The 25,972-nt window shown below is 52.6% G+C and overlaps 1 protein-coding gene across 2 annotated transcripts; it reads right to left on the reverse strand.

The window, feature by feature from the left end:
- On the reverse strand, positions 1–25,157 carry NOTCH4 (notch receptor 4). 2 transcript variants are annotated; one of them, XM_057698076.1, is made up of 30 exons: positions 25,000–25,157; positions 24,126–24,207; positions 23,647–23,939; positions 21,377–21,724; positions 21,155–21,277; positions 20,804–21,040; positions 20,529–20,684; positions 19,886–20,080; positions 16,641–16,754; positions 15,484–15,597; positions 15,275–15,397; positions 14,266–14,425; positions 13,423–13,568; positions 12,851–13,003; positions 12,516–12,633; positions 11,105–11,192; positions 10,590–10,743; positions 9,080–9,264; positions 7,090–7,342; positions 6,727–6,839; positions 5,247–5,770; positions 4,275–4,658; positions 3,991–4,166; positions 3,235–3,454; positions 2,973–3,054; positions 2,740–2,878; positions 1,928–2,223; positions 1,528–1,675; positions 881–978; positions 1–697 (listed from the first exon to the last, which is right to left on the reverse strand). In XM_057698076.1, the coding sequence occupies exons 1-30, from the start codon at positions 25,064–25,066 to the stop codon at positions 8–10; spliced, it is 5,979 nt and encodes a 1,992-aa protein (XP_057554059.1). In that variant the 5' UTR covers positions 25,067–25,157; the 3' UTR covers positions 1–7. The 2 variants fall into 2 exon arrangements, with proteins under 2 accessions (XP_057554059.1, XP_057554060.1); XM_057698077.1 differs by lacking the exons at positions 1–697; positions 881–978; positions 1,528–1,675; positions 1,928–2,223 and adding an exon at positions 2,234–2,397.
- Between the last annotated feature and the right edge of the window lie 815 nt (positions 25,158–25,972).

The following is a 25,972-nucleotide window of genomic DNA, read 5'->3' on the forward strand; positions in this document are numbered from 1 at the left end:
TAGCCTTTTATTTTTGACCCTCGCCTCCCGCATTTAAGGGTATTACTTGGTGGGTTGGGGGACCCCAGGCAACCTGAGGGGATCCCCGCTCAGGGGACGGAGTAAGGCAAGGAGGCGGGACTGGCGTGTTGGAGGCGGGGCCGCAGGCTCCTAGGGCCACCCAATCGCAGGACCAGTCAACAGCGGAGGCCACACCCCCGCTCCCGGCCGCGACCCCGGATCTTCCTCGCACTACTGCAGGGGTGAACCTGGGCCCGCGCATGCCTGCAGAAAACCTTCGGCCGCGTGGGGGCGGGCCTTCCCCTGCTCCTTTCGATAGGCTCCGGCAGTGCGAGTAGGCCCCGCCCCCGTGTGCGGCCGAGTCTACGGACAAAGTCCGGCCTTGCGGACAGGCTCCGACTGACAGCGTCCGGCAGCGCGGCAAAGCCCCGCCCCCACGCGGGGGCACGCTTCCCGACGCGGTCCGCGCGCGCTGGAAGGGGCCAACCCCGCGGCCCGGCGTGGCTCTGTGACGCGCCTCCGGTGGTGCCGCCCCTTCCAGCAGCGCCAGCAGATCCCAGTGGTTGCGCTGGCGGGCGATGTCTCCCGGCGCCAGCCCGGCCTGGTCCCGCAGCCCTCGGGCGGCTCCCAGCCCCAGCAGCAGCTGGGCTACCTCCACGGCCCCTTCTCGGGCAGCCAGGAACAGCGGCGTCTGCTCCTGCGCGGGAGTAGACAGCCGGGGCGGGAGGTGGGGGGGAGGAGGTCAGGGAAGGCTACGCCCACAGGACGGGCCCTCCTACTTGACTGCTGGCCCCTCCCCCTTCAGGTTTTTCGGGGTTCCGGCGCTGTGCACCTCTCCCGCGCCCGTTTAATGGTGGGGGGCCCCGCTACCCAGTCTAACCCTGGCGTCCTGTGCGTCTTTATCGGCTCCGGCCTGGAGAAGGGAGCGGGCGGCCCGGGCGTTGTTCACGGCAGCAGCCCAGTGCAGCGCGGTTTTTCCTGGGGGATCACGTGAGAGGTTATTACCCCGAGGCTGGGGGCCAAACGCCTGGGTTCCTGTTTCCCACGGATTCTGGACTTGGAGGAAGGGCTATTCGGCTCGCCGGGTCCCTCAAAGGCGGAAGCGTTGCCCCGGTGACCGCCGACCAGCAGGAAGCGTTGCCCCTAGTGACGTCGCCGGCGCGCGGGCGGGACAATGGGGCATTGTTCTGGGGTCGGTGGGACCGGCAGACCACGTCCCTCCCACGAGACCCCTCTCCTTTCTCACAGACACTCTTCCCCCAGCCTAGTTCCCAGTGAGCTAGGGCAGTGTTTGTGTGTGTGTGTGTGTGTGTGTGTGTGGATGATAAGGGAAGACTCACGTGCTGCCTACTGCCACCGCACCGCAGATTTACCATCTTGACAGCAAGGTGGGAGGGAATGCCCCGGGTGGGAGGGAATGCCCCAGCTTCCACTTGGTCCCTTTGCTGTCCCCCATTTTTGCATCTTATTTCACCCCCCATTTGCTCAATTTCTTTATAGCACAAATCAACTTCCCCCGATGCATACCCCATTTATCTCTGGCCCCCACATCCGCTTGGGCTGCAATCAGTTCTTCAACCAGGTCCTCAACAGCCAGCCTGGCGGCTAGCATCAGGGCTGTGGTCCCATCTTCTGTCCGTGCGTCCACTGCAGTCTGTCTGCTGCGGAGTAAGAGCTGGGGGCGGTGAGGGAAGCAGAGAGGGCCAGTGACTCCAGATATGCCAGGACTACTAGCTAAGTAGTCCAGATATGCCAGTCCCTCACATTGCTAACGACCTCCCAATCCAGATTCAGCCATCTGTTATTGTTTCTCTTTCAGTCCCCAGTCTCACATCACCTTCCTCTTTGCCAAACCCAGAGGATGCTTTTGCCCAGCCTTACTTGCAAGGTTGCCCCGTTTTCGTTAGCAACCTCAGTATGCACTGACCTGGCAAACCTCCCTGGCATCAGCAGCCACAGCGGTGTGAAGGGGGGTGCGTCCTGCCCGGTCTGGCTGGTTGGGGTTGGCTCCTGCCTCAAGGAGGCGGCGGGCAGCGGTTGGCCGGGAGAATCGAGCAGCCAGGTGCAGGGGGGTCTCCCCGGTGCCCACGGTGTGAACCTGGGGACAGGCCCCTCCACCCAGCAGAGGTTCCCAGGGCTCAGGGCTTCCCAACCACGTTTCCTGATAGGTCCTGGACTCCACTTCCCCGCAGCAGACTGCTGACATCAGGGGTGTCACCCCGTCTGTGGGTGAGAGACATGGGGAATGGGAGACAACTGGGAAAGAGGGAGAACATGGAGACTCAGGGAGAATCACAGCTTGAGGTGTCAGGAAGCCCAGCTTGGGTTCTTGATTTTTGTCTGGCTTTAGTCAAGTGACTTTCTACTTTATTTTTCTCTGGGCTTCAGTTTCCTCATCTGTAAAAGGAAGCATCAGGCCTTAATACTCTAACATTCTTGGGCAGTGATTCTCAAACTTGAGTTCTGGATCAGACTCACCTGCAGGGCTTGTTAAAACACAGATTCCCCAATATTTTGAATTTCTGAATCAGTAGCTCTGGAGTAGAACCCGAGAATTTATATTTCTAACAATTTCCCTGGTGATGCTGATTCTTCTGTCCTGGGACTACACTTTGAGAATGACTGTTCTGAAGCATTCACTCTAATATTAGTTTCTCCAGTTCTGATATCAAAGGACTTTCTGATTCTAAAAGGGTCAAAGGGAGTTTTCATTTTCTTCGTGTGGGTTGGCTCACATACCTGGTCCACGGGTGTCCACATCAGGGACATCCATCTCAGAATCCTGGGGAGGAGTCAGCATAGCTGCCTGGGGGAGCTCCTGACAGTCACTACTCAGAGGCCAGAGCTGGCACTTGGAGGGTGAGGCTATTTCTTCAGCCTTGGGGATCAGAACAAGGATCAGTGAAGAAAGGTTGACTTGTCCCTTCAACCCCTCCATCACTTTAGGATCATTCTTGCCCCAGTGCTTTCACCTGGTCCACCTCCTTTCCTTCTTTGGGGACTGAGCACATCACAACTCCATTCTCATCAACTTCTGCCTCTGGTTTCAGTGCCCTGGAAGGGGGTGGGTGGGCAGAGGACCTTCAGGGTCCGTAAGATTTCCAGCAGCCTTCCCACCCTTCTACCCCTCCTGTGTCTTCAACTTCTGCAGTAGCATCTCTTACTGCTTCTGATCATAAGTATCTCCACAGGAAAGAGTCCCCTCCCTGAGCCCCAGTTTTTTCTCACTCTCACTTGAGGCGGATGCTGTCCTCGCCCAGGGGGGGCCTGCGTCGGCGGGGAACTGGCTGAGTCCGAGGCCTTCGAGTGAACCCAGGGGGCAGCCAGAGGGCCCCATGCTCTCGGCGCTTCCTGCGGATGAGCTGGAGGACGAGAAGAGCCCCGAGGGCCAGGAGAAGCAGTCCGGCCACCGGCGAGCACAATACAGGCCAGGGAAGCTGGTTGGCAGGGGGCTCTGGTGGAAGAGACATAGTCAGAAAAAGAGGCCATTCCTGGTGAGGCTGGGTACCCTGGTGCAACCTTTGGGCAAGTGCAGTAACCTCTTTTTACCTCAACTGTGAAATTGGAATAATAATAGTACTTGCCTCATAGGGGTTGTTGGGAGGATTGAATAAGTTAATACTGTAAAATGCTTAGAGCAAGGCCTGGCACACAGTAAGTGGTGCATAAGAGTTATTATTCTTTCAGGTGCTATGAACTGTTTGCTATGGAATGATTGGATACTCTTGGCTTAGTAGAGAGAAGAGACCAGAACCCAAGGTTTGTGGGAGGTCTATGATAGAGGTTAGAATAAAGTTCTGAGGGAAATAAAGAGCTTGCAGAGCAAATGCTCCATGAGGAGACCCAGTTAGAGAAGAAAGTTAAGAAGGGTAAGTCTCCACAAACAACATTTGGGGTCCCAGTGCTTCTGTTGCATTCAACTTCATTGCTGGTTGCTGGCATGAAAGCTGGCCTGGAAGCAAAGTTAGGGGAAATGATGGGGTCACCTACCAGTGCCTGCACGAGGGTGGGCAGCCAGCAGGGGTCCTGGCAGTAGGGGCTCCAGGGCCCCCACTGCAGCCATTGCAGCAAGGAAGCGCAGCAGGAGCCCAAGGTCCCAGGGGCAGCGGGATGCAGGATGGTCGGGGCCACAGCGGGACAAGTCTACACCCATCACCACCACAAACCTGTGGGGAAGGCACCTCAGAGACCCCTGGGTTGGTCCCTGGCTCCCTTCCCTCCACTGGTTAAAAAACTACTGTCTGCCCCCTCTCCCCGCCTCCCAGCCTTCTTACCCAGTGCTGAGGGAGTCTGTCTCCTTGCCTATAGGCTGTGTTTGAGGGGCTTCTCTCTCCTGGTGAGAGGGGTTTGGGGTTCCTCCCAGCTCCTCTTCGGCCTGGGCTCCAGGATAGGGGTACACCATGTTCCTGCCATCACTATCCTTCCTCACCCAAAGCCCTACTCTCAGAGTCAGGGACAGCACCCGAGCCAGGGCAAGCAACTGCTGGTCCAGGGTTGAGGGACTCAGCACCACCAGCAGGGCCAGGGAGGGCCCCCACTCTGAATCCCCATCTTCAGGCCTGCAGTCACCCCCATCCCAGCCACATTCTGCAGTGTCGCAGCCCTTTTCACAGTGTCCATTGTGGAAGTGATCGCGGCAGTATTGATCATAGGCTGGACTGTGGGATGAAGAGACGGGGACTCAGGACCCCAAAAGAAAAGTGGCTCCCTTGTCCCAGAGAAGATTCCTGATATTCCACAGCCTCTAGGGCTCTGGTTGCCAAGTGGGGGCATCTCTGGAGTAATGGGCTTAGTCCCTGGACAGTAGGTAGTCCAGATACCCTGATGTCTACTGAGACTTTTGTTTCCTAACACTGCCCCCTTCTCTACCCTCTCAAAGTTCTGTTTCCCTGAGGGGAAGCCCTTTTCCCTCAGGGATGCTTGCTGCTAGGGGGGATACTCCATGGCAGTAGGGTTTAGAAAAGCTTGAGGCCAGAGATCCCACAACTCTCAGAGGGTCGCCCAGAAAGAGGGAGTACTCTCTTCCTTGGTCCCCACATTAAATGTTCATGCTGTCCCATTCCTTTGGGTTGGAGTCTAGTGTCTTTTACCCCTACTTAGCAATGGTTATTAGAGTGGAAACTCCCTGGAGCTTGAGGCTGTGGTCATGCCGTAATGCAGAGAGACAACTATGTCCTTTGTTCTGCCTCACCCCTGCCCCCCCGCCCCTGCCCCCTCCCCAGCTTGAGTCAGGGTTTCGGACTCACGTGCAGGCTAGAGGAGTCTCACAGTCGTAGCCGTCAAACAAACACTCTTCAGAGTCACACTGTGGGTGGCACTGCCCATCTCGGAAGAGAAGCCAGCACCGGGAATGGGAGGGGCAGCCCTTCCAGGGGTCCGGGACCCCCAGGGAGCAGTCCCCCCCATCCCAATTTCCTCCTGGGCCACTGCAGCCAGCATCACAGGCCCCATCTCCACTTCTGCCCTCACATCCCTTTGCTCCAGGCCTCTGACACCGGGGCCCTGGAGAGCTGGGAGGGCAGGAGCATCGAAAACCAGGGACCCCCACCCCCGGGGTCTCTGAGCAGCTGCCATTGTGTAGGCATGGAGAAGGAGGGCCACAGCCTGGAGGAGCAGGTGGGGTCAGGCAGTCAGGGCCTCCATAGCCATTGAGGCAAGCACAGCGAGGTGGGAATCCAGGCTTGGGGGAGGGCAGACACAGGCCACCGTGGTGGCAGTGATGGAGACCGCAGGAGGGGGCTCTGTGGCTGCAGGTGGGGCCTTCAAAACCCTGCGGAGAGGAGGAGAGATGTCGGGGAAGGACCTTGTATTATTCTTCCCACCTCCCCTTAAGCAAAGCCCTGGGTTAAGATAACTCAGAGGGTCCTAGATTCTCATATCTGGAAGGGGCCTCAGAGAATAACAAATTCATCATTTTACAGTAGTTGAAACCATGTCCCATATTTTTTTTCCACTCAGTGACATATTGCATAGTGGAAAGAATGGATGAACTACAGCTGTATGCAAGAACATGGGTGAGAGAATGAATGTATGTGTATGTAATAACTGAATCACTTTGCTGTGCACCTGAAGCTAACACAACATTATAAATCAACTATATGCCAATTGAAAAAAAAAAAAAGAATATGGGTGAACTGTAGCATCATGATGTGAGTCCTGGAAGATGAAACTCTTAATGGAGTAACAGTAATTGAACGAATACTGTATTATCTTAATCGTTGGGCATAGGATAATGTACTTTCTCTTCCTCTGGAAGGGAAACAAGATAGAGGAGGACATAAGGACATGAAAGTTACTATTAATATTGTAATTCTTGTTTCAGGCTCTCGGGTGTTAGCTTGTAAGGATAACTAAAAGGCTATACATAAACAAATGTTAGTTTGTATGTTAGTGTATCATGAACCAATGCTTAAGATTAACCCAATTTCATGCATCTGAAGTCTATAAACAAATACACGGAGTTAAAAGAACTTATTCAAGGTCACCCAGCAGGCCTTGGGGACCTTCCCTTAGGCAGTGCCCATGATGTCTGAAAGTTCCATTCATGCTACCACCTGATCCTGCCTTTTCCCCAAGACTGCTTCTGAGAGCCACTCACCACTGTGGACACGAGATGGCTTTCTCCAATAATTCCCACTCCGGTGCTCCCCCAGGTTCCCGGCTCAGGCATTCTCACCTTGTGTCAGCATTGGGCGCAACAGAGAAAGCAGCTTTGCGGTCACTCACCTGGGGGCAGTGGCAGGTGAATCCTGGGGGTGGTCCTGCTGTGGCCTCACAGGACCCTCCGTGGGAGCAGGGCTGGTTCTGGCAGGGGTCTAGCTCCGTTTCACACCACTGGCCTGTGGTGGGGGTGGGATTAAACACAGCACTCTGCTTTAGTCACGGCCTCCTTCCTCGCTCATTCCTGGGAGTCAGCCCAGCACTAGCCGCACAGGCAAAGGGGTGGTGGGGCATAGTCTCTGGCGTGAGGCATAGAGGCAGGGGGATGGACCAGATGACTAGGCTGCCTCGTGGGTGGTGATTGTCTGGGTTTCCATGGTCAGTTCAGCTGTGCACAGAGATGCCCGTACCCCCTATCTCAGACCTTACCTGTGTGTCCAGGCAGACACTGGCAATAGAAGGCATTGGCCAGAGAGTGGCAGGCTGCCGTGCCTGTGGGATGACAGGGCCTGTCCAGACACTCATCCACGTCCCCCTCACAGCGCAGTCCCACAAAGCCTGGAGGGCAGGCACAGTGGAAGCCTCCAGGTGTGGGGGTGCAGGTGCCATGGTTGTGACAGGGCTGGGATTGACAAGCGTCGGGTTCCTTTGAGCAGTTCTGTCCACTGTAGCCTGGTGCGCACTTGTAGGCAAAGAGGGTCAGACAGGGAACCCGTAAATGAGCCCATCCTGGTACTCGAGGAGCCCCAGCTCCAGATAGTCTGCCTAGCACCCCACCTTCCCACTCAAAGCATCACTCAACTCACCATCCATCACAGCCATGTGTAGCTTAACCCTTCTACCTCAACTCCACGATACACAATTATTTGATAATACGCAACGTAACTGCTTCCCAGTTCCAGCCTCTATGATTCATTGCCACTAGATATAGCTCGTTTTTGAAAAAACCTTCCTCCCCCAACCACACACCCACTGGGTTCTCTCATGCTTTACTAATTAATTTAAAAGCATTTATTGAATGCCTGCTTTGTGCCAGGCATCTTCTTAGGCTCTAGGAATACAAAGAAAATTAGAACTCATCCCTGCTCCCATGAAATTCTCAACCAGAGGAGAGACAGCTGGCATTGACTGCATGATTTATACACATAACCTCATAAAACCCTCCTAACAATCCTCTATGTGGATCATCTCCTTTCATTCTCACTTTGCAGAAAAGGAAACTGATTCCTTGAAAGGTAAGTGACTTGCACAAGCCACACAGCTGGTAGGTGGCAGAGCTGGGATTCGATGCAAGTCTGTGACTCCACAGCGGATGACCTTAACCATTTTCTGGTTGTTTCATATCATTCCGCTAGTGAGAGAAGGGTCATTGATGGGGTCTGTATCATGTGCCGAGTTCTTGCAGGAGGAAGGAGAGTATGCAAGAATGGAGCACCAGGAAGGCTTCAGAAAGATGGAGCAAAAGGGATTCACAAACCATCTGAGGAATGGCCAGAGGGCTGGAAGAAGCAGACGAGGTGGGTGTTTGGAAACTTCTGGAGGAAGGAGTTTCATGAAAGAGGAAATGGAGCTGAGTAATGGATGCTTGGGGGTTCACTACTAATCAGTACACTGCTTTTGTGTATGTTTGAAAATGCTCGTAATAAAAAGTTAGAAAATAAAAATTAAAAGTTAAAGAAAGAGGGTAGTTAGGGGAAGATCGTGCCTTCTATCCAAAGTGGTGATTGTGAGTACAGGGGTCAGGTTCCTTGGACTTGAATCCCAGCTTTGCCTCCCTGTCCTGTTCAGTGACCTGAACCACCAAGGAGAGGCTAACCTAGTCCGGAGAGAAGTTAGGGACATTTCCCTGAGGGAGGCGCCTCCTGGGCACCATCCAGCGGAAGAGGGGTGAGGAAAGCTGCCAGAGAGCCAGGCTGGGGTGTGGGGAAGCCACCTGCAGTTTTGTGTTGCTGGAGCAGGATTGGGGGTGGGGTGGGGAGAGATGAGGCCTGAGAAGAAGGCAGGGCTGGGTTGCACCAGGCTTGGGACTCCACTGTGAAAGAGGTGGGCAGCCACTGAAGGGTTTTAAGCAGGAGAGTGACAGGCCAGCTTAATATTTTCAACAGAGCACCCTAGTGGTGGAGTAGAGGCTGAACCTTTAGGAGGACAAGAGTGGAGGCAGGGATGATATTTAGGAGGCTGATGCAGGTGTCCAGGTGGAATGCAACGAAGGCCTGGACTAAGGCAGGGGGATGAGGGTGAAGGGGCAAGGACAGAGTTAAGAAATATTTAGGAGGTAAAATAACTTGACGTGGTGGTTGGTTAGATGTTTGGGGTAAATGAAAATGCCCTCTCCCCCCACTTTCTCCCCCATGACTGCTGTTTGTTTCCCACATCCAGCCCAACTTTGTCTTCCCCCACCTCCTCTAGACCCTCTCACCTGGCAGAGATAACCATTAGGTTGGGCCACGCAGGTGGCCCCGTGCTGGCAGGGCCTGGACTCACAGGGGTTCACCCTGTCCTGGCATATACTGCCTTGGAATCCAGGGGGACAGTGGCAGAAATGGGAGGGGCCATTGTCAATGCAGATGCCTCCATTCTGGCACAAGGAAGAGACTTCTGTGCCTGGAAAGAGAGATAAACAGGGATTGATAAAGCTAAGTGGGGTGGGAGGATGCTCAGGGGCCCCAGACACTGAGCAGAGAGGTCCATGGAGAGGCCACTAACATTCCTGGGGTGGGTGGAGGCCACTCGGAGCCTGAGGAGTCAGTAACTCTTGACATTGAAGAGATTAAAACATCAAGTTCCTGACATGGATGGACCTAGAGATTGTCATACTGAGTGAAGTAAGCCAGACAGAGAAAAAACAAATATCGTATGATATTGCTTATATGTGGAATCTAAAAAAAGGGTACAAATGAATTTATCTACAAAACAAAAATAGATCTACAGATGTAGAAAACAAACTTATGGTTACCAGGGGGTGAGGTGGGGAGGGATAAACTGGGAGATTGGGACTGACATATACACACTACTATATGTATATAATAGATGACTAATAAGGACCTACTGTATAGCACAGGGAACTCTACTCAATACACTGTAATGGCCTATATGGGAAAAGAATCTAAAAAAGAGTGGATATATGTATATATATAACTGATTTGCTTTGCTGTACACCTGAAACTATCACAACATTGGAAATCAACTATACCCCAATTAAAAAACAAAACAACAAAACCATTAAGTTCCTCCTCCTGCCTGTTTTGTCAGAATGAAGAGAAATACCTCTTCTTTGGCTTATCAGAGCATTATAAGCAACTGTATTCTTGGCTTTAAATAAGTCTCAAACAAGAAAGAACTCAAGAGAAACTTCCGGTGGGGGCATGTGGCTTAACTAATGGTCTAAGTTCATCCCCTGGGTTTTGTATCCTCTGATGTTCTCTCACTGTGATTCCCATCAATCATCCCCTAACCCCACAATGGTCTCTTTCCTAAGTTCTTCTCACGTCAAAACTTATTTGAACAAGGAGGATATTCTTTTACCACGGGGTTGGCATAACATCCAAGTGGGCAGGGCATGGCGAAGTGTGTTGAGAGTAGTTGGTTAAGTGTGGTTCTCTCTAGTTGAGTTATGATGGTAATGACAGTGTTGAGTTGTTACACACTGGATCACTGGGTTATGCCCCTGGTGGTTGTGTTAAACTGGAGTCTGGTTGACTGGGCTGGGTGGTGTTGCTTGAGTTGTGTTGAGCATGGTGCTAGGAGTTGAGTTGTGTTGGGCTGTCCGGGGCATTGAGCTGAGACATCAATATCTGGTTGGTCCGTGTTGCTTTGACTCTTAGTCCATCATTTGTCCAAATGTTGTGTGTGGATGTCCTTAGCGGGGGGGTAGAGGAGGACACACTTTTGCTTTTCATCTGCTCCCTAGTTGGTCCTTGGGTCAGTACCTTGGCTCAGAGCAGCCTTCTGGCAGGAGGACAGCGGCAGGTTGCAGAGAGGCCCAGTCCATCCCTGGAGGCACAGGCACTGGAAGGAGGGCCCAGTCTGGAGGCAGTGGGAATTGTGTGGACAGGGCTTCTGGGCGCATAAGTCCATCAGCGTCTGAGGGTTAGGTGGGAGCATGAGGCAGGAAAGAGCATCAGGTTCCCAGGCCCAGAAATGGTCCCCTGCCAGCTCCTCAAAATCCTTTACCTGGAAAACTCTCTCCTGAATGGCCTGGAAGTAGGTCACCCTCCCTGGTTTCCCTGGATACCCACACCCCAGAACAGTCTCTGGGGTCAGAAATCCTTTCAGTGAACCATACAAATCTCAAGCTAGACCTCAACTCCTAGACTTCCAAACCTCTTTTCATGTGGATACCTCTCCTAAGCTTCCCTGCTGCCACCTTTTGATACCCGAGGCCCTCTCACTAGAGCTCTCCAGCCCCCTCCCTCCTCAGCCCACCTGGCTCAGTGCCCCTCACCTGGCAGCTTCCTCCTGTGTAGCCAGGGAGGCAGAGACAGCGGGGACCCTGAGGGCCATCTTGGCAGGTTGCCCTGTTCCTACAGGGGCTGGATAAAAAAGAGAGAGGACACACAGACACTATAAAACTCCTAGAGGAAAACATAGGAAGAACACTCTTTGACGTAAATCACAGCAAGATCTTTTTTGATCCAACCCCTAGAGTAATGGAAATAAAAACAAAAATAAATAAGTGGGACCTAATGAAACTTCCAAGCTTCTGCACAGCAAAGGAAACTATAAGCAAGATGAAAAGACAACCCTCAGAATGGGAGAAAATATTTGCAAACGAATCAACAGACAAAGGATTAATCTCCAAAATATATAAACAGTTTATCCAGCTCAATATCAAAAAAACAAACAACCCAATCAAAAAATGGGCAGAAGACCTAAATAGGCATTTCTCCAAAGAAGACATATGGATGGCCAAGAGGCACATGAAAAGCTGCTCAACATCACTCATTATTAGAGAAATGCAAATCAAAACTACAATGAGGTATCACCTCACACCGATGAGAATGGGCATCATCAGAAAATCTACAAACAGTAAATGCTGGAGAGGGTGTGGAGAAAAGGGAACACTCTTGCACTGCTGGAGGGAATGTAAATTGATACCGGCACTGTGGAGAACAGTATGGAGGTTCCTTGCAAAATTAAAAATAGAACTACCATAGGACCCAGCAATCCCACTGCTGGGCATATACCCAGAGGACACCATCATTCAAAAAGACACATGCACTCCAATGTTCATTGCAGCACTATTTACAATAGCCAGGACATGGAAGCAACCCAAATGTCCATCAACAGATGAATGGATAAAGAAGATGTGGTACATATATACAATGGAATATTACTCAGCTGTAAAAAGCAATGAAACTGGGACATTTGTAGAGACATGGATGGACCTAGAGACTGTCATACGGAGTGAAGTGAGTCAGAAAGAGAAAAACAAATATTGTATATTAACACATATATGTGGACTATAGAAAAATGGTACAAATCAACTGGTTTGCAAGGCAGAAATGGAGACACAGATGTAGAGAACAAATATATGGACACCAAGTGGGGAAAGCGGGGAGGGTTGGGGGGGAAATGAATTGGGAGATTGGGATACCAAATTGTACACTCTAACTATATGCAGTTTATTGTAAAAAATAAAAAATAAAAAGTTGAAAAAAAAAAAGAGAGAGGGCACAGTAGGAGGAGGGTCAGGGAAACAAGGGGAGGGAGTGTGTGTTGTGGTGGGGAGGCAACCACTGGGGAGATGGGAAAGGAGGAGGGAAGGCAGAGTGAAAGGATGTGGGATGTGGGATGAGAGGTAGCATGGAGTCCCATAGGAGATGGAGAGGAAGGGGTCTTTGTGCCCTGCTCACCTGTCTGCGCAGCTGGGGTGAATCCTTCCCTCGCAGTGTGGGCCCTGGAAGCCCGTAGCGCAGAGGCAGGAGTAGGTCCCAGGCCTGTTCACACAGGTACCCCCATTGAGGCATGGTGCTGGAGAGAGGAGGCTGTGAGGGGTTGGGTTCTTTGCCTGTAACCTGGCCTGTGACCTTAGTCACACCACACACAGGGCCACCCTCCACCCCAACTTCCCCACCAAAAAAATGGCTCACTGTGTCCAGTTAATTTTTTTTTTAATATGGTACAAACATACCCTGACCAGTTTCTCCATCCTCCTGTGGCCCAGCCCCAGGACACGGTGGGCACTCACCAGAGGCACAGTAGTCAGTATTGGTCTGGCAGCGGAGCCCGGTGTGGCTTGGAGGGCAAGTGCAGGAGTAGCCCCCAGGGCTGGGGCTACAGGAACCACCATTGAGACAGGGCCCTGAGTGACAAGCTGTCACCTCCTCGCTGCAAGTGGGCCCTGAGAGAAGTGGGTGGGGTCTGAGAAAGGGACTCCTCCTTTTCTCTTCTTTTCCTCCTCTTCCTTTTCCTTCCCTTCCTCATCCTCATCCCCACTGTTCTCCCCCATCCAACCTCTTTTTTTTTTCTCACTACCTCCTGCACATCACCTGTGTCCTTTGTAGCCCAGTTCTTTTTTTTTTTTGGGCCGCACCACATGGCATGTGGGATTTTAGTTCCCCGACCGGGGATCAAACCTGTGCTCCCTGCAGTGGAAGCACAGAGTCTTAACCCCTGGATCACCAGGGAAGTCCCAGCCCGTGCCCAGTTCTTCTTGGTGGTGACTGAGATCCAGAGCCTTTTGGACATGTCTCCACTGGCCTTGCCCTTGATTTGGCTGGTGGTCAGCCCAGGGTATATGCGGTTTAGGGAGTGCCTCACCTGTGTAACCTGTGGGGCAGGTGCAGTTGTAGCCAAAGGGCTGGGGTTGGCAGGTCCCTCCATGGGCACAGGGTGTGGAGATGCAACCCCCCAGCTCTATGTCACACTCTGGTCCTGTCCAACCCATATCACATACACACGAGGATCTGGTCATAAAAAGAAAGGAGGTTTTTCTCTTCTCCTTTCCCCATTGCTCAGACCCCTATGACCTTTTCCTTTTTGGCCCTGAGACTCTGGTCCCTTTCTCAGTGGCTTTGTTCTCAGCATTGTCCTCCTTTGCCCTACCTTCCCCACTCATTTTCTCCAACTAGCTCGATCTATCTATCAATCATCTATCTATCTATCTATCTATCTATCTATCTATCTATCTATCTATCTATCATCTATTTATCTATCATCTATCCATTCATCCATCCCTTCTATAACTTGTTTATTGTCAGTTTTTCCTCAATAGAACCAAAGCTCCATGAGAGCAGATACTTGGTCTCTTTTGTTCTGTGCTGTTCACTCAGTGCCTGGAAAAGTATCCACACATAGTAGATGCTCAATAAATATTTGTCTAATGAATGATAAGATGAATTGGTCCTGGGGTTTAATTATCCTTCTTTCTGCTTTGACCCTTCTAGTCCTCTCTGTTCTCCTCCTTATGAACTCTCCCCTCATTGAATAACGCTCACCAGTCAAGCCCTCCCATTGGCTGTGATCTCAGAACTTTACCATCTCCTTCCTATTCCCTGTTGGTCATTTCCTACAGACTCGCCTCTCACTGGCTGTCTCTTCTTCTGCCCTAGCTGAGGAGGACCCAGAGGAGACTGTAAATGGGAAAGGCCTGGAAGATGTTACCTCTGGCAATGCCCATGGTGGCAGGTGCAGTTGTCCTCAGCAGGGGCACAGCCAGGGCTTCCATTGGGGCAGAGGCAGTGGGCCTTGTCCTCCCGATCTTGGCATTTTTGCTCGGGCTGGCACAGGTTGGGGGCACACAGGGGAATTTCACAGAGATGACCTGGGGAGGGCAGATGGAGCAGAGAGAAAACAAAGTCCCTTCCTGTCCTCAATGGGGCCAAAGGCTGCTTCTTATGCATGACTTGCTCACTCCCCGTAAAATTGTCCTTCAGTGGCTCCCTAATGCCTCAGGATACCAGCTTCTTCAGAATGACACATGGCGTCCTGCACGTCGTGTCCTTCCTGCAATGGCTACGTTTCTGACCTTTGCCCCATTGTACCCCAAGCTCTGGATGTCCTACACTCCCTTAAGTGGGGTGTGCTTTTCTTCCCTCCATGCCTTTGCACACGCTGTTATCTGCAGCTAAAACACACTGCCTAACATTCTGTCTTGATAAACTCGCACTCAGTTTTTAACATTCTGTTCAGCCATCTTTTCTCACCTCTAGTCTGGGTTGGCCAGTCTTTTGTGTTCCTATAGGATCCTGTGCACTCCTCTCTCAGAGCGCTTCTCTGGGCCTTAATCGACAAGAGACTTTTTGGTCTCTCTGTGGTAGATTTAAAGCCACTTGAGGGTAGCAACTCTAATTCAACTTTGTGTCTGTGTCTGGCAGAGTAGTCACTTAATAAATGTTTGCTAAATAAGCAAACGAATGGCTTGCCTTTGAACCTCATTCTCTGCTCCTGATTCCCAGTCATACCATTCATGTTGGGCTCGATGCGGGTCCTACAGTAACACTCACCCTCAGCTCCTCTACTGTTGTGCAGGTTTTGCACTGCATAAATTTAAGGGATTCCATTCTCATTCTGTTCTCACATCCCAATCCTCAAATACCCATCAGTGACCACTACTCTACCCCAAATGGACTCAGACATCCCTCCAGTTCTTTCCAATGGCTCCCCTACTGACCTGTGAAGCCAGATGGGCAGAGGCAAAGGAAGGCTCCTGGAAGGTCAAGGCAGCTGGCTTCTGTGGGGCATGGGCCACTCAGACACTCATCCACCTCCTCCTGACAGCGTGGGCCTTCAAAGCCTATGGCACAACAGGAGGGTCAGGGACCTGCGTGGAAGTCTGCCCCTGCCCTCACTCTCGCCTCCAGTGTTTGAGCCTCAGTTTACCTGGGAGACACTCGCAATGGAAGGATCCAGGCTGGTCCTGGCACTGCCCACCATTGGCACAGGGAGAGCTTCTGCACTCGTTGATGTCCTCCTCACACCGGGGGCCGGTGAATCCTGGTGGGGTGGGGAGTGAGTGGGGAGAGATGACCAAGGTCTTTTTTTTTTCTTTTCTTGACTTCCTCTAGATTTATGAGAGAGCTTATTACAAATGTTTGAGCTTTACAGGCATGATTTAATGGATTCAAACAAGACATTAAGAGTTAACACTGGTATTTAGCCTTCTCTTTACAAATACAGAAATAACACTGCTACAAATTGCAAGGGAGAGAATCTTGTTTCAAATGGTTTGGTTTAGGGTTTTGTCTAAATGTGTCATTATATAACGAAGGTACCAATTTGGGGGCTTATCAAATAGTGATTTGGATTTTAGGACATAATGGAGCGTAACTTGGTAACTTTATTCTTTATGTAAATAAGGCATAACTGGATATGTGTACTAATGCTGAAAATACATTTCATCAAAAGAATGAAGTCCTGGCCCTTCCCCATGCCAGGAAAGGTGAACCTGGAGGAGGTCCAGAGAAGACACCTGGGGCAGGCGGAAAAGACGGGAGGATGATGCATGAAGGAGAAGCTCAGCCGCCTGCCTGTGTGATCTGGGCAAGCTACCCAACCTCTCTAGGCTCCACTTTCCTCCCCTGTGAAAGGGGAATGATAATATAACCTACCTCATGGTACCACTGAAAGGATTAAATGAGATAATGCCTGAAAAGTACATAGCCAGGTGCCTGGATTGGAGTAAATATTCAATAAAAACAGTTATTATCATAACAGGGAACAGAGGGATGTCCCGTGACGCTGGATAAGGAAGGTCTGGGGTGACTTTCCCTGCATCCAAGGCGAGCAGTGCCAAGACTAGCTGGGGCCCCCCCGGCCCGCAGCGGGAGAGCACAGAGGACTCTGCAGGAGAGCTGGAGAGAAGGGATATTTGGGTGACTTGGCAGGACAGAGATGAGGGTGGGCGAATAAGCAGGGAAAGATTTGGAGGATGTAACAGAAGAGAGTTTGGAGATCAGAGGAGTGCCAAGGCCCGAGAGAGCTTCAAGATGCCACAGGCGATTGCCAGCCCTGAACCGTGGAGTGGAATCTGCACTCACCGGGCCGGCAGACGCACTGGAAGCCATTGAGCAGGTCGTGGCAGTCAGCCTGGTTCAGGCAAGGGGCAGAGGCGCACTCATCTATCTCCACGTCACAGAGTCGCCCTTCCAAGCCTGAGCATGTGGAGATGGGGTCAGCGGTGAGGCTCAGCCAGGCCAGCCTTGCCTTGGCTCCTTACCCCTTCTGCCCAGGAGGCCCGGGTTCTAGAACCAGCCCTATCCCTGATGCACCATGTGCCCCATCAGGCAGCCCCTCCCGGGAGGCTGTCTGTGTGTGGGATGGAGAGATGAACTCAGGCCCTGCTGCTCTGCTGTGTGTGGCTCTGTCCTCTTCAGGTGTGAAAGCTGAGAGCAGGGCACCTGCTGGGACCTGTGGGAGGGCTTGGGGGAAGTGCCTTTTGGGGCCATTCCTCTTTGCACAGAAGGCAGGGCTCACCCGGGAGGGCTGATCAGCCTGGTACCTTGAGGTACCAATGTGACAAATGGGTGTCTGCTTGGGGGTGATTCACTCCTCTTGTTCTACCTGGGCAGGCCTCTGCCAGGGAGACCAGGGATCCCCAACGTGGGGATCTGAAGGGCGTTGGGGAACCTGTGTCGCTCCCATACTTGTTCTGCTTCTTTGGGCTCCTCCTGGTCTCCACTGCCTCACCCTGAATTGAAGCTGGATCAGCCTCTGGACCTTGGCTGCCTCCCTCTTCTTGCCTGGGGAGCCTGCCTCTGAAGCTCCTTGATATCTACAACATTGTCCCTTGGATTACTGGAGAGTTTTCTCAGCATTTTTCTTTGGATGCTTCTCAGTTTAGGAAGGCTGTGCAGTATAGTTGGTAAAACTATCAAAGTTCTTGAATCCTGGCTCTGCCACTCACTAGTTGGGCAACCTTTTTTTTTTTTTTTTAAAGCACAAATGTGGAAGCTTTAGAGAAGGTTCTCGTGAAAACAGTCATGACAAAAGAGTATTTGAATGACAATATATAAAAAAATTAAAACCAGACAATTAATCTCTGTCTTCACAAACACTGGCTGATGCTAACACAATTGCAGAAACCATGTATTTAAAGCTACATTTTATAAAACCTCACTGGCAAAAATCAATAGAAAGTTTTAGTGGGTAAAATGTGTGTAATAGTAACAAGTAGAAAGGTTAGTGTAGAAGTTAATAGTTCTGTCAGGAATAAAACAGAGTTAAAATGTGAAGGAAAGGTCTACCACAAGTGGTTCATTAACCTTTTAGAAACCCAGTGTATCCTTGCTCTAAAGATTACAACAAACCTAACTCAGACTTTCCTAGCTTTTGCTAATACTCCAACTCAGCACAGTGCTGTGTACATTTCTTATGATATAATTATTTCAGTACAATTGTATGTTACTGCTAAAAGCTAAAACAGTAGGACTAGATTGCAGCACATACTATAGAATTTTGGTTTTTTTGTTTGTCTGTTTTCCTTTCAGGTCTCCTTTTTGCATCTGATACCATTTCAGACAGTCATGTTTTTACAGCTGTACTTTTCTCAGAATTCTGTTAATTTTCAGCTTATTCGTAGCATTGATTAAATACTGAGAAGGGTGAGGAAGTTTTTGGACTCCATCATTCAGAGAAATAAAATAGTATCATTATCTTCTTTTGGAATACAAATATATTCTAGGACCTCTGAATCACCTGGCTGCAGTGTTTCAGAGAAGAATGAGGATTTGGCTTGCACTGTAATAATTCAGAAGTACAATTATGGTTAAGGAAAAAAAAAGCCATTGATAGATACACATTGGCATTGAAAATGTCTTTGGATTAAATTTGATCACAGTGCTGTCCCCCTACTTTCTGTAATTGCTTTTCATTATTTTTTGATCTTAACAAAAGAATTAAAGAAAATCCCTGTCTCAAACCTCCCTCCTCACATGGTATCCTTCTTGCTTCCCTTCTCCTGCCTGGCCTCTCAAAACTTTCTTGTTTTCCTTTCAGTAAATTTCAGGGCAGAAGTTTAAATGAACAGCTGCCACGGCAGGCACTGCCAGTGTTCTCTGGCCAACCAACCAACAGGGGGTACTCTTGTACAGGACAGCTGGCTACCCTTTGGAGACAGAACTAACCTCTGCGACAAATTCCATGTCCACCAGCTTGAAGCCTGAAATCCCAGACCTTACTTTCCTTCCAAATTTTCCAGTTGGTAATCTATCCTGCTGAGCTGATTCCTTGCAAATTTCCATATAATCCAAAAATGAAGTTAATTTTATTCTTTCTACATTTTTTTCCAAAGAGGGGAGAATTCAGTCCATAATTAGGGGAGGAGTAGGTTTGGATTCTATCCCCTACGTGAAATCTGTTGTAAACAAGTCCTGCCAAAATCCTAGACAGTAATGTGCCAGTGTTGTAAAAGGTTTAATTCTCTGCTTTTCCCCCCCCCAAGTTCAAATTCTCTGTCATTTTATCACATTTTGCCCTTGAAAACCTATTTTTTCTCTGCCCCCCCTCACAATTTTCTTTTTAAAAGATGATGTGGTATGCATGTTTTAAGCCATCCCATCTGTGACAGCTAAAGACAAAAACGTCTAGCTGGGCAATCTTGAACAAGTCACTTAACCTCTCTGTGCCTCAGTTTCTTCATTTACAAAATAGGCACAGTAACAATGCTGACCGTATAGGGTTATTGCAAAGATTAGATATTGCCTGTAAGGTGCTCAGGTACAAAGTAAGCTGTCATTTTTCTGGTTTCACTCCGCTCCCTGATATTGGCTCTATCACTGTCTCCTAGGGAGATGTTTCCCCCTTAACACTAACTTGAAGGTAGGTGCAGCCTTGCAGCATTCCTTTCCCGTTGTACCAAATTTAAGCACACAGACCCTTTGGGATTTTAAAGGTTTACTCTCGATCTCTACAGGGGAAAGTTTCTGTGATTTGGAGGAGTATTCTGGGTTGGCATGAGCAGAGGCTGCAGCATGAAAAGTATATTAACTGCTGGTCTGCTCTCCCTTGATGGGCCTCTGTGTACAGTGGACCAGTTTGTCCACTACAGTGGACATGAACTCAGAGTTGGGCTGTGCACAACCTCACTACCATCTGTGGCAGCCCTTCTCCTAGGGGCCATCAATTTCCCAGAGTTTTCATCTGGGGGGTGAGGAGAGGAGGAGAAGGATTCTTTGTTACCTGACCCCAATCAGCCTGAGGCTATCTATGCTCTGGAGGGGTCACGTCCACTGCGTTCAGGATTAGTCTCCTGTCTCCTCTACCTGAGGCCCCATTCAGCGGGTACCTGGTGGGCAGAGGCACTGGAAGGTGGCGAGCAAGTCCAGGCAGGTGCTGCCAGGGTGGCAGGGCTGGGACAGGCACTCATTGTGATCAGCCTCACAGCGGGATCCCGTGTAGCCAGGGGGACAGAGGCACTCAAAGGAGCCGGGCGTGTTGAGGCAGGAGCCGCCATGTTCGCAGGGACTGGGGCCTTGCTGGGCTAGGAGAGAAGAGCCGGGAGGCCACAGGGGTCAGGGATGGAAGGGCAAGGAGGCCAGAGTGGCAGGGAAGGTGTGGGGTGCCTGTTTATGGCTGATGAGATCAAAGAGGGGAAAGGGATTGTGTCTTTAAAATGGAGGAGGACTAAATGGGGCCTGGAGAGCTGAGTATTGGTGAAAAGACTGTGTAAGGAAGAGATGCCAAATATGGACAAATTTAGGAAAAAGAGATGTTTACGTGGCCACCGCGCGGCTTTTGGGATCTTAGTTCCCCAACTGGGGATCGAACCCGGGCCCTTGGCAGTGAAAGTGCAGAATCCTAACCACTGGACCGCCAGGGAACTCCAGAGATGTTTATATTTTTACTTTGAAAAACAATTTGCCTGTTTCCCGCTTCAGTGCAGAGGCTGTCTGGGGGCTCAGAGAGGGTCTGATGTGGGGGTGCCTCACCCATCTGACACTCGTCCAGGTCCTGGTGGCAAGTGGGTCCTGTGTAGCCCGGCTGACACACGCAGAATGTGGAGCCCCTCAGGGGGTTGGTGTTGCACTGGGCTTCCCGGTGGCACGGCTGGCTCAGACACATGTCCTCCATGTGGCACAGGAGGCCTGGAGGGCAGGGTGGGGGCGAGGCTCTCAGAGGCCGCTTGAAGCTCCCAGCCGCCCTCCTGGTGCTTTAGTCACGTACCGTCTCCACCTCCCGCCTCCCTGTACCCTCTGTGTCACACCTGTGCGGCCAGGAGGGCAGAGGCAGGAGAAGGAGCCCACACGGTCGAGGCAGGTGGCTCCTGGGGCGCAGGTGGCGGCCGCACAGTCGTCCAGGTTCTCCTCGCAGCCCGTGCCTCCCCAGCCGCTCACACACACACAATGGAAGCCGCCAGCTGAGTTCTGGCAGGTACCCCCGTTTCTGCAGCGAGGGGGACCCTGAACCTCACATTCGTCCACATCTTCAGAGCAATCCCAGCCTGCAGGGGGGTGGGAAGGAGACAGGCGCTGGAGCGGGGGGCCCCATGAGGAGTGGAGAACAGGGGCTGACCATCTGGGCCACCAGTGCCATCAACTTGGCTTGACCGACTCACCCATCCAGGCCTCTGGGCAGAGGCAGGAGTAGGTGTCCAGCCCATCCTGGCAGGTGCCCCCATTCTGACACTGGTGCCCGACACAGTCATCTGGATTCACCTCACAGCTTGGGCCTGTGAAACCTGACAGGGTCATGCGATCAGCTGAGGGAAGGGGACCCATGGGAGACAACCTCTGTGCCCAGAGAGAGGGGCTGCAGGAAGACCCCTGGGAGGACACACCTGGGGCACACAGGCAGAGGTGGAAGGGGGAGTCTCTCCCTGGAACCAGTTGACAGGTGCCCCCGTTGGGACAGCCTCTGGGGGGGCAGGGTCCTGGCTGGAGCTCACAGTGGGGACCGTCCCGCCCAGCGGGGCAGAGGCACTGGAAGGACCCCAGGGTGTTATGGCAGGAGGTGCCCTTGGGGCAGGGTGCTGGGTCCAGGAAACACTCATTGACATCGTGTTCGCAGGCATGGCCCTCGAAGCCAGGTGGGCAGTGGCACTGGATCTGGGGGTACGTGGCAAGACACACCCCTCCATTGACGCAGGGGTTGGCTGAGCAGAAGTCCCGAAGCTGGCAGTGCTCACCTGAGGCAGAGGACAGAGGGGGCTGTTTCTAGCACTGCACAAATTCCAGCGCCTCTGAGATGACCCAGCTCTCACTCCGGATTATCTCTGTGTCTGATTTCCATATTTCCTTCCCTTCCCTCCCATACCCTCTCTGCCCTGCTCCATCACCCTCAGCGTTATCATTCTTTGGGAGGGTTATATCTGGAGTGACCACATTTTTCAAGCTGAAAACTGAACATGTAGCTGTTGGTGGGAGTATTGTGAATCGGCCCTGCTCGGGAAAATCTCGGACGTATGGTCCCTTTAGCGGTGACCTTGGTGGGGAAGTGGAAGGCACGCAGCCTCTGCAGGCAGGAGACTTAGCCCCTTGCTTTGCCCTGGCCGGTTGTGTGCCCTTGGGCAGTCATCCTGCCTCCCTCATCCTGATTTCCTGATCTTTAGGTGGGTGTGACGGTCCAGATAATGGGAAAGAGACTCACTTCACAGCCGTGTGCACCAGTGGTGGCGGCTGGTCCTGAGCTAAGTCAGCACTTCCTGAGCATCGCCCCCTTTCCTCCCTGCAACACTTATAAAGTGTGGACATAGGCTGACAACCGAGGACTCAGACAGCTTAAATAGCTTGTACAAGGTCCCATGTCTCGTCAATGGCAGAGCTGGCAGTGGACCCGAGGAGGGGGTGGCCCAGAGCCCCTACTCTGAAGCACGAGGCCTGGCAAGTTGCCATTGACCATCCTCGTTGTCACATATGATGGTCTCTCACACCCAGTCTCAGGCCCAGTTTCCTCAGAATTCCCTCATCAGTTAAAGAAAATCTCCATGAGGGGACTTCCCTGGTGGCACAGTGGGTAAGAATCTGCCTGCCAATGCAGGGGACACAGGTTCCATTCCTGATCCAGGAAGATACCGCATGCCTTGGAGCGACTAAGCCACAACTATTGAGCCCATGTGCCGCAACTACTGAAGCCCACGTGCCTAGAGCCCGTGCTCTGCAACAAGAGAGGATACCACAATGAGAAGCCCTTGTACCACACCGAAGAGTAGCCCCCGCTCGCCGCAACTAGAGAAAGCCCGTGTACAGCAACGAAGACCCAGCACAGACAATTAAAAAAAACCAAAAAAACTCCACGCGCTGGGCCCACCCCAGATGCACCAGAGCAGGCTCTCTGGAATGGGGCACCGGTATTTTTAAGGCTCTCCAGGTGACTGCTGTGCCTACCCAAGTTTGAGAAGCTTTGCCTCTAGTCCACCCCCTCCTGGAGGCACTCACATCCCAAGCACTTTCTGACCACGCGGCCTTTGCTGCCTGGTCCGGCCCCCTCCATCCTGGTGAGGTGCTATGGAGCCTTTCTTCCCAGGGTCTCGCAGCTCTGTGCAGGCATCCCTGACCGCTTCCTCAGGGCAGCACACCCTGTCCATCATGTGTCCTGCTCTCGTGCCCCAGGGCTGCACCCCTCCTCCCAGGATGGGCACCCATTCCTCTCCCGGGGGCAGATCCTCCCAGCCCCATCACACCTCCCCACTGCAGTCTTCCCAGGTGATAGTATGGGCTCCCACCCCTCAGAACACAAGCCATTCAGGTGCTCAGGATGCAGCGTCCTGGAGGTTCCCTGCTGCGCGAGGCATTACCCCTCTGGCTACTGGGTGGAGAGGAGAGCGAGGGGGCTGGGAAAAGGGTCAGGATGGTTTGCTAAGGGGGCTATGGCAGTAGCTATTTACCAGCTGGCTTGGAAATACCTCAACATTTTAGCAACGAGTACCATCCTGGCGGTGAATGTCAATCTCGGGTAAACGGATCACCAAGAATTGGCTTGTTAATTCTCGCGGCCTCTGTCCTCAAAGGGCTAGCAGTCACTCAGGCTCCAATTCCGTCTTTCCTACCCCACAGCCCCGCTCACGGCCCCTGCCTGTCCCCCGTCCTCCCCACTCCCTTCAGCGCTCACCTGTCCATCCCGGAATGCAGGAGCACTGCGGGCGGCCAGAGGCCTGGATGTGACAGTGGCCCATTTTGGAACAGAAGGAAGAACAAGGGTCCTGGAGCTGGGCCTGGCACCTTTCGCCAGTGAAGCCAGAGGGGCAGGTGCAGAAGAAGCTGGGGGTGGAGGGAGAGGGAGGGCTGGGGGAGTCGGAAAGGGTGGGAAGCAGGGCTTGACAGCTGCCTCCATTCTGGCAGAGCTGGGCATCCTGGCAGGGGTCAGGAAACTGGCATGTCTCACCCAGGAAGCCAGGGGCGCACCTGGGCAGGGGAGGAGAGAAGAAAGCTCACATCCTGGACCCTCTACTTTCCCTCCTACCACCTTCCTTCGCCTTCATTTGCTTCCCTTCATCTGCTTCACCTCCTCCCTTTCTCCTTTCTTCCCACTTCTCCCCATCCCCTCCCCTGCTCCCCTCCCCCTCTCCCAGTCCCATGAGGTACACTCACTGGCAGGTCCCTTGCCCCTGTGATAGGCTCAGGCAGGTGCCTCCATTGGCACAGGGTTCTGGGAAACTCCCGCACTGCAGCCCTAGGGATGGAGATGGGGATGAGGTGGGATCAGGGAGCATGAAGCTCGACTTTTCCTCTTCTGGGCACCCCGGAGGGACCTGCCTGCGGCAGCCCCGCACAGGTGCCCTAAGCCACCATTGCCTTTATACCCCTTTCCTAGTCCCCACGTGGTGCTCATGCCCCAGCCCCCTAGATCCCAGGCCTCTCAGCTACTAATTCCCACCCCTCCTTTCCTGTTTATTCTCTGGCCTCCCAAGTCCAGCTTCAGGCTCCATCCCTCGGAAGCGAGACAACAGGGATCAGGAGGGGGGGCTGAGGGGGCTCCTGGGAGGTGAATGGCTGAAACATTGAAGGGATTTCCTCCCGGAAGTGCCCAGCATTGAGCCATCAGGGGTGGGGACAGCTGGGCCGGGAAAGGGACTTGGTGGGCCCTTGACCTTCCCATGTCTCCATCTCCTGTTCCCTCTCATCTCTTCCCCTAGCAGGTGGTCACTCTTTTCCCTCTCTTCCTCCTACATGTGACTGCAAGAGTACGCTGTCCCTCAGTTCCAGGGCCAACTTGGTTCTCCCTGGGGGTGGGGCCCCTCTCACCCACCCCCTCTACGGTCACCACCCCTGGCACGAGGCCCATAGCCTTGGTCTGTGCAGCTGCAGGGACAGAGTGGTCTGCTGCCTGTCCCATGTGGGGGGGGGGAGACTCTTCTCCATCCCGTGTCGCCTCAAAGCATGGGGCTTGGCCCTCTGTCCCCAGCCCACCGGACATCCTCTTAAAGAAGGTGGGTCCCCTCCCCTCTCCCGCCCCGCACCTCACCTCTCGTCTTGACGACCGACCGACACAGCAGCAGCAGCGGCAGCAGCAGCAGGGAAGGGGGATGCATTCCAGAGCCCCTGCCCCAAGCCCGGATCCCCTCGGCCTCCTCCAGCAGGACCCTCGGAGCGACAACCACCTCCTCTGCTCCCACGGCCCCTTCTTCCTCCTCCTCGGCCTGCTGCGAACCTCACGTCTGAGCTGTTTCCTGAGTCACACAATGTCCTGGACACCCTAGTGATGGGGGGGGGGGAGTGGAGGAACATTGAGGGGGATGAGGGAGGGGCCTTCTGTCCCTGACAACCCCTGGGGAGGTGGCGAGGAAGAAGGACAGTGTGGCTGGAGCGCGAGTGATAGAAGGGGAGACTGGGCCCCTGGGAGCGGTGCCAGCCCTTCTGTGGTGGTGGTGGTCTCGCCTTTCTGGAGGTGGGAACTGCAAGGTGGCTGCCCTGTGCCCCGGGGGTGGGGTGGGGTCAGGACCTGGAAACAGAGGTGTGGGGTGATGAGAGAGCTCCTCTTCCTCTTCCATGGAGAGGATGCTTGTTTTGCGAGGTCAGTACAGATGCTTCTCAGAGAATCTGCACATTTCCATAAATTGAAACCACTGATCTTGGCAGAAGGAACCCAGGGAACCTCTGGGTCTTACCTTGGTCCTTGCTGGGGACTTAGTTTTCTCCTTCTGGGGAATCAGCAAGATGCTGGGCTGGTTTGAGGGGAGTTGTCGCCTTCCCTCAGAGGGGAGCGTGTAAGATGGTCATCAACGATAAATAAGCATCGTCTCCACTAAACTTTGCAGTCTGGATTATGCATAGCAAACACTGCGGTGGGGGGGTTCCCCTCCCCCAATGTCTCCCTCCCTCCACCGCAGAGGTCCCTGGGATGCAAGGAGTGCCAGTCATTGAATTAAGTAAAATCACAAAAGAGAATTCCTGGCCCTGACTCATTCAACCTTCTTGAGTTAACCCAGGGCTGCTTT

The sequence above is a fragment of the Hippopotamus amphibius genome, chromosome 11 (assembly GCF_030028045.1).
Source record: "Hippopotamus amphibius kiboko isolate mHipAmp2 chromosome 11, mHipAmp2.hap2, whole genome shotgun sequence".
Classification (NCBI taxonomy): Eukaryota; Metazoa; Chordata; class Mammalia; order Artiodactyla; family Hippopotamidae; genus Hippopotamus; species Hippopotamus amphibius.

Excerpts from the sequence above, each read along its gene's own strand:
- NOTCH4 (XM_057698076.1), bottom strand. The coding sequence starts at position 25,066 with ATGCATCCCCCTTCCCTGCTGCTGCTGCCGCTGCTGCTGCTGTGTCGG. Across the intron at positions 14,426-15,274 it reads CTGCCCATCTGGCTTCACAG|GTCATCTCTGTGAAATTCCC; the intron begins GTCAGTAGGGGA and ends TGCCCTCCCCAG. Across the intron at positions 3,455-3,990 it reads CCACCCTCGTGCAGGCACTG|AGCCCCCTGCCAACCAGCTT; the intron begins GTAGGTGACCCC and ends CTCTTCCACCAG.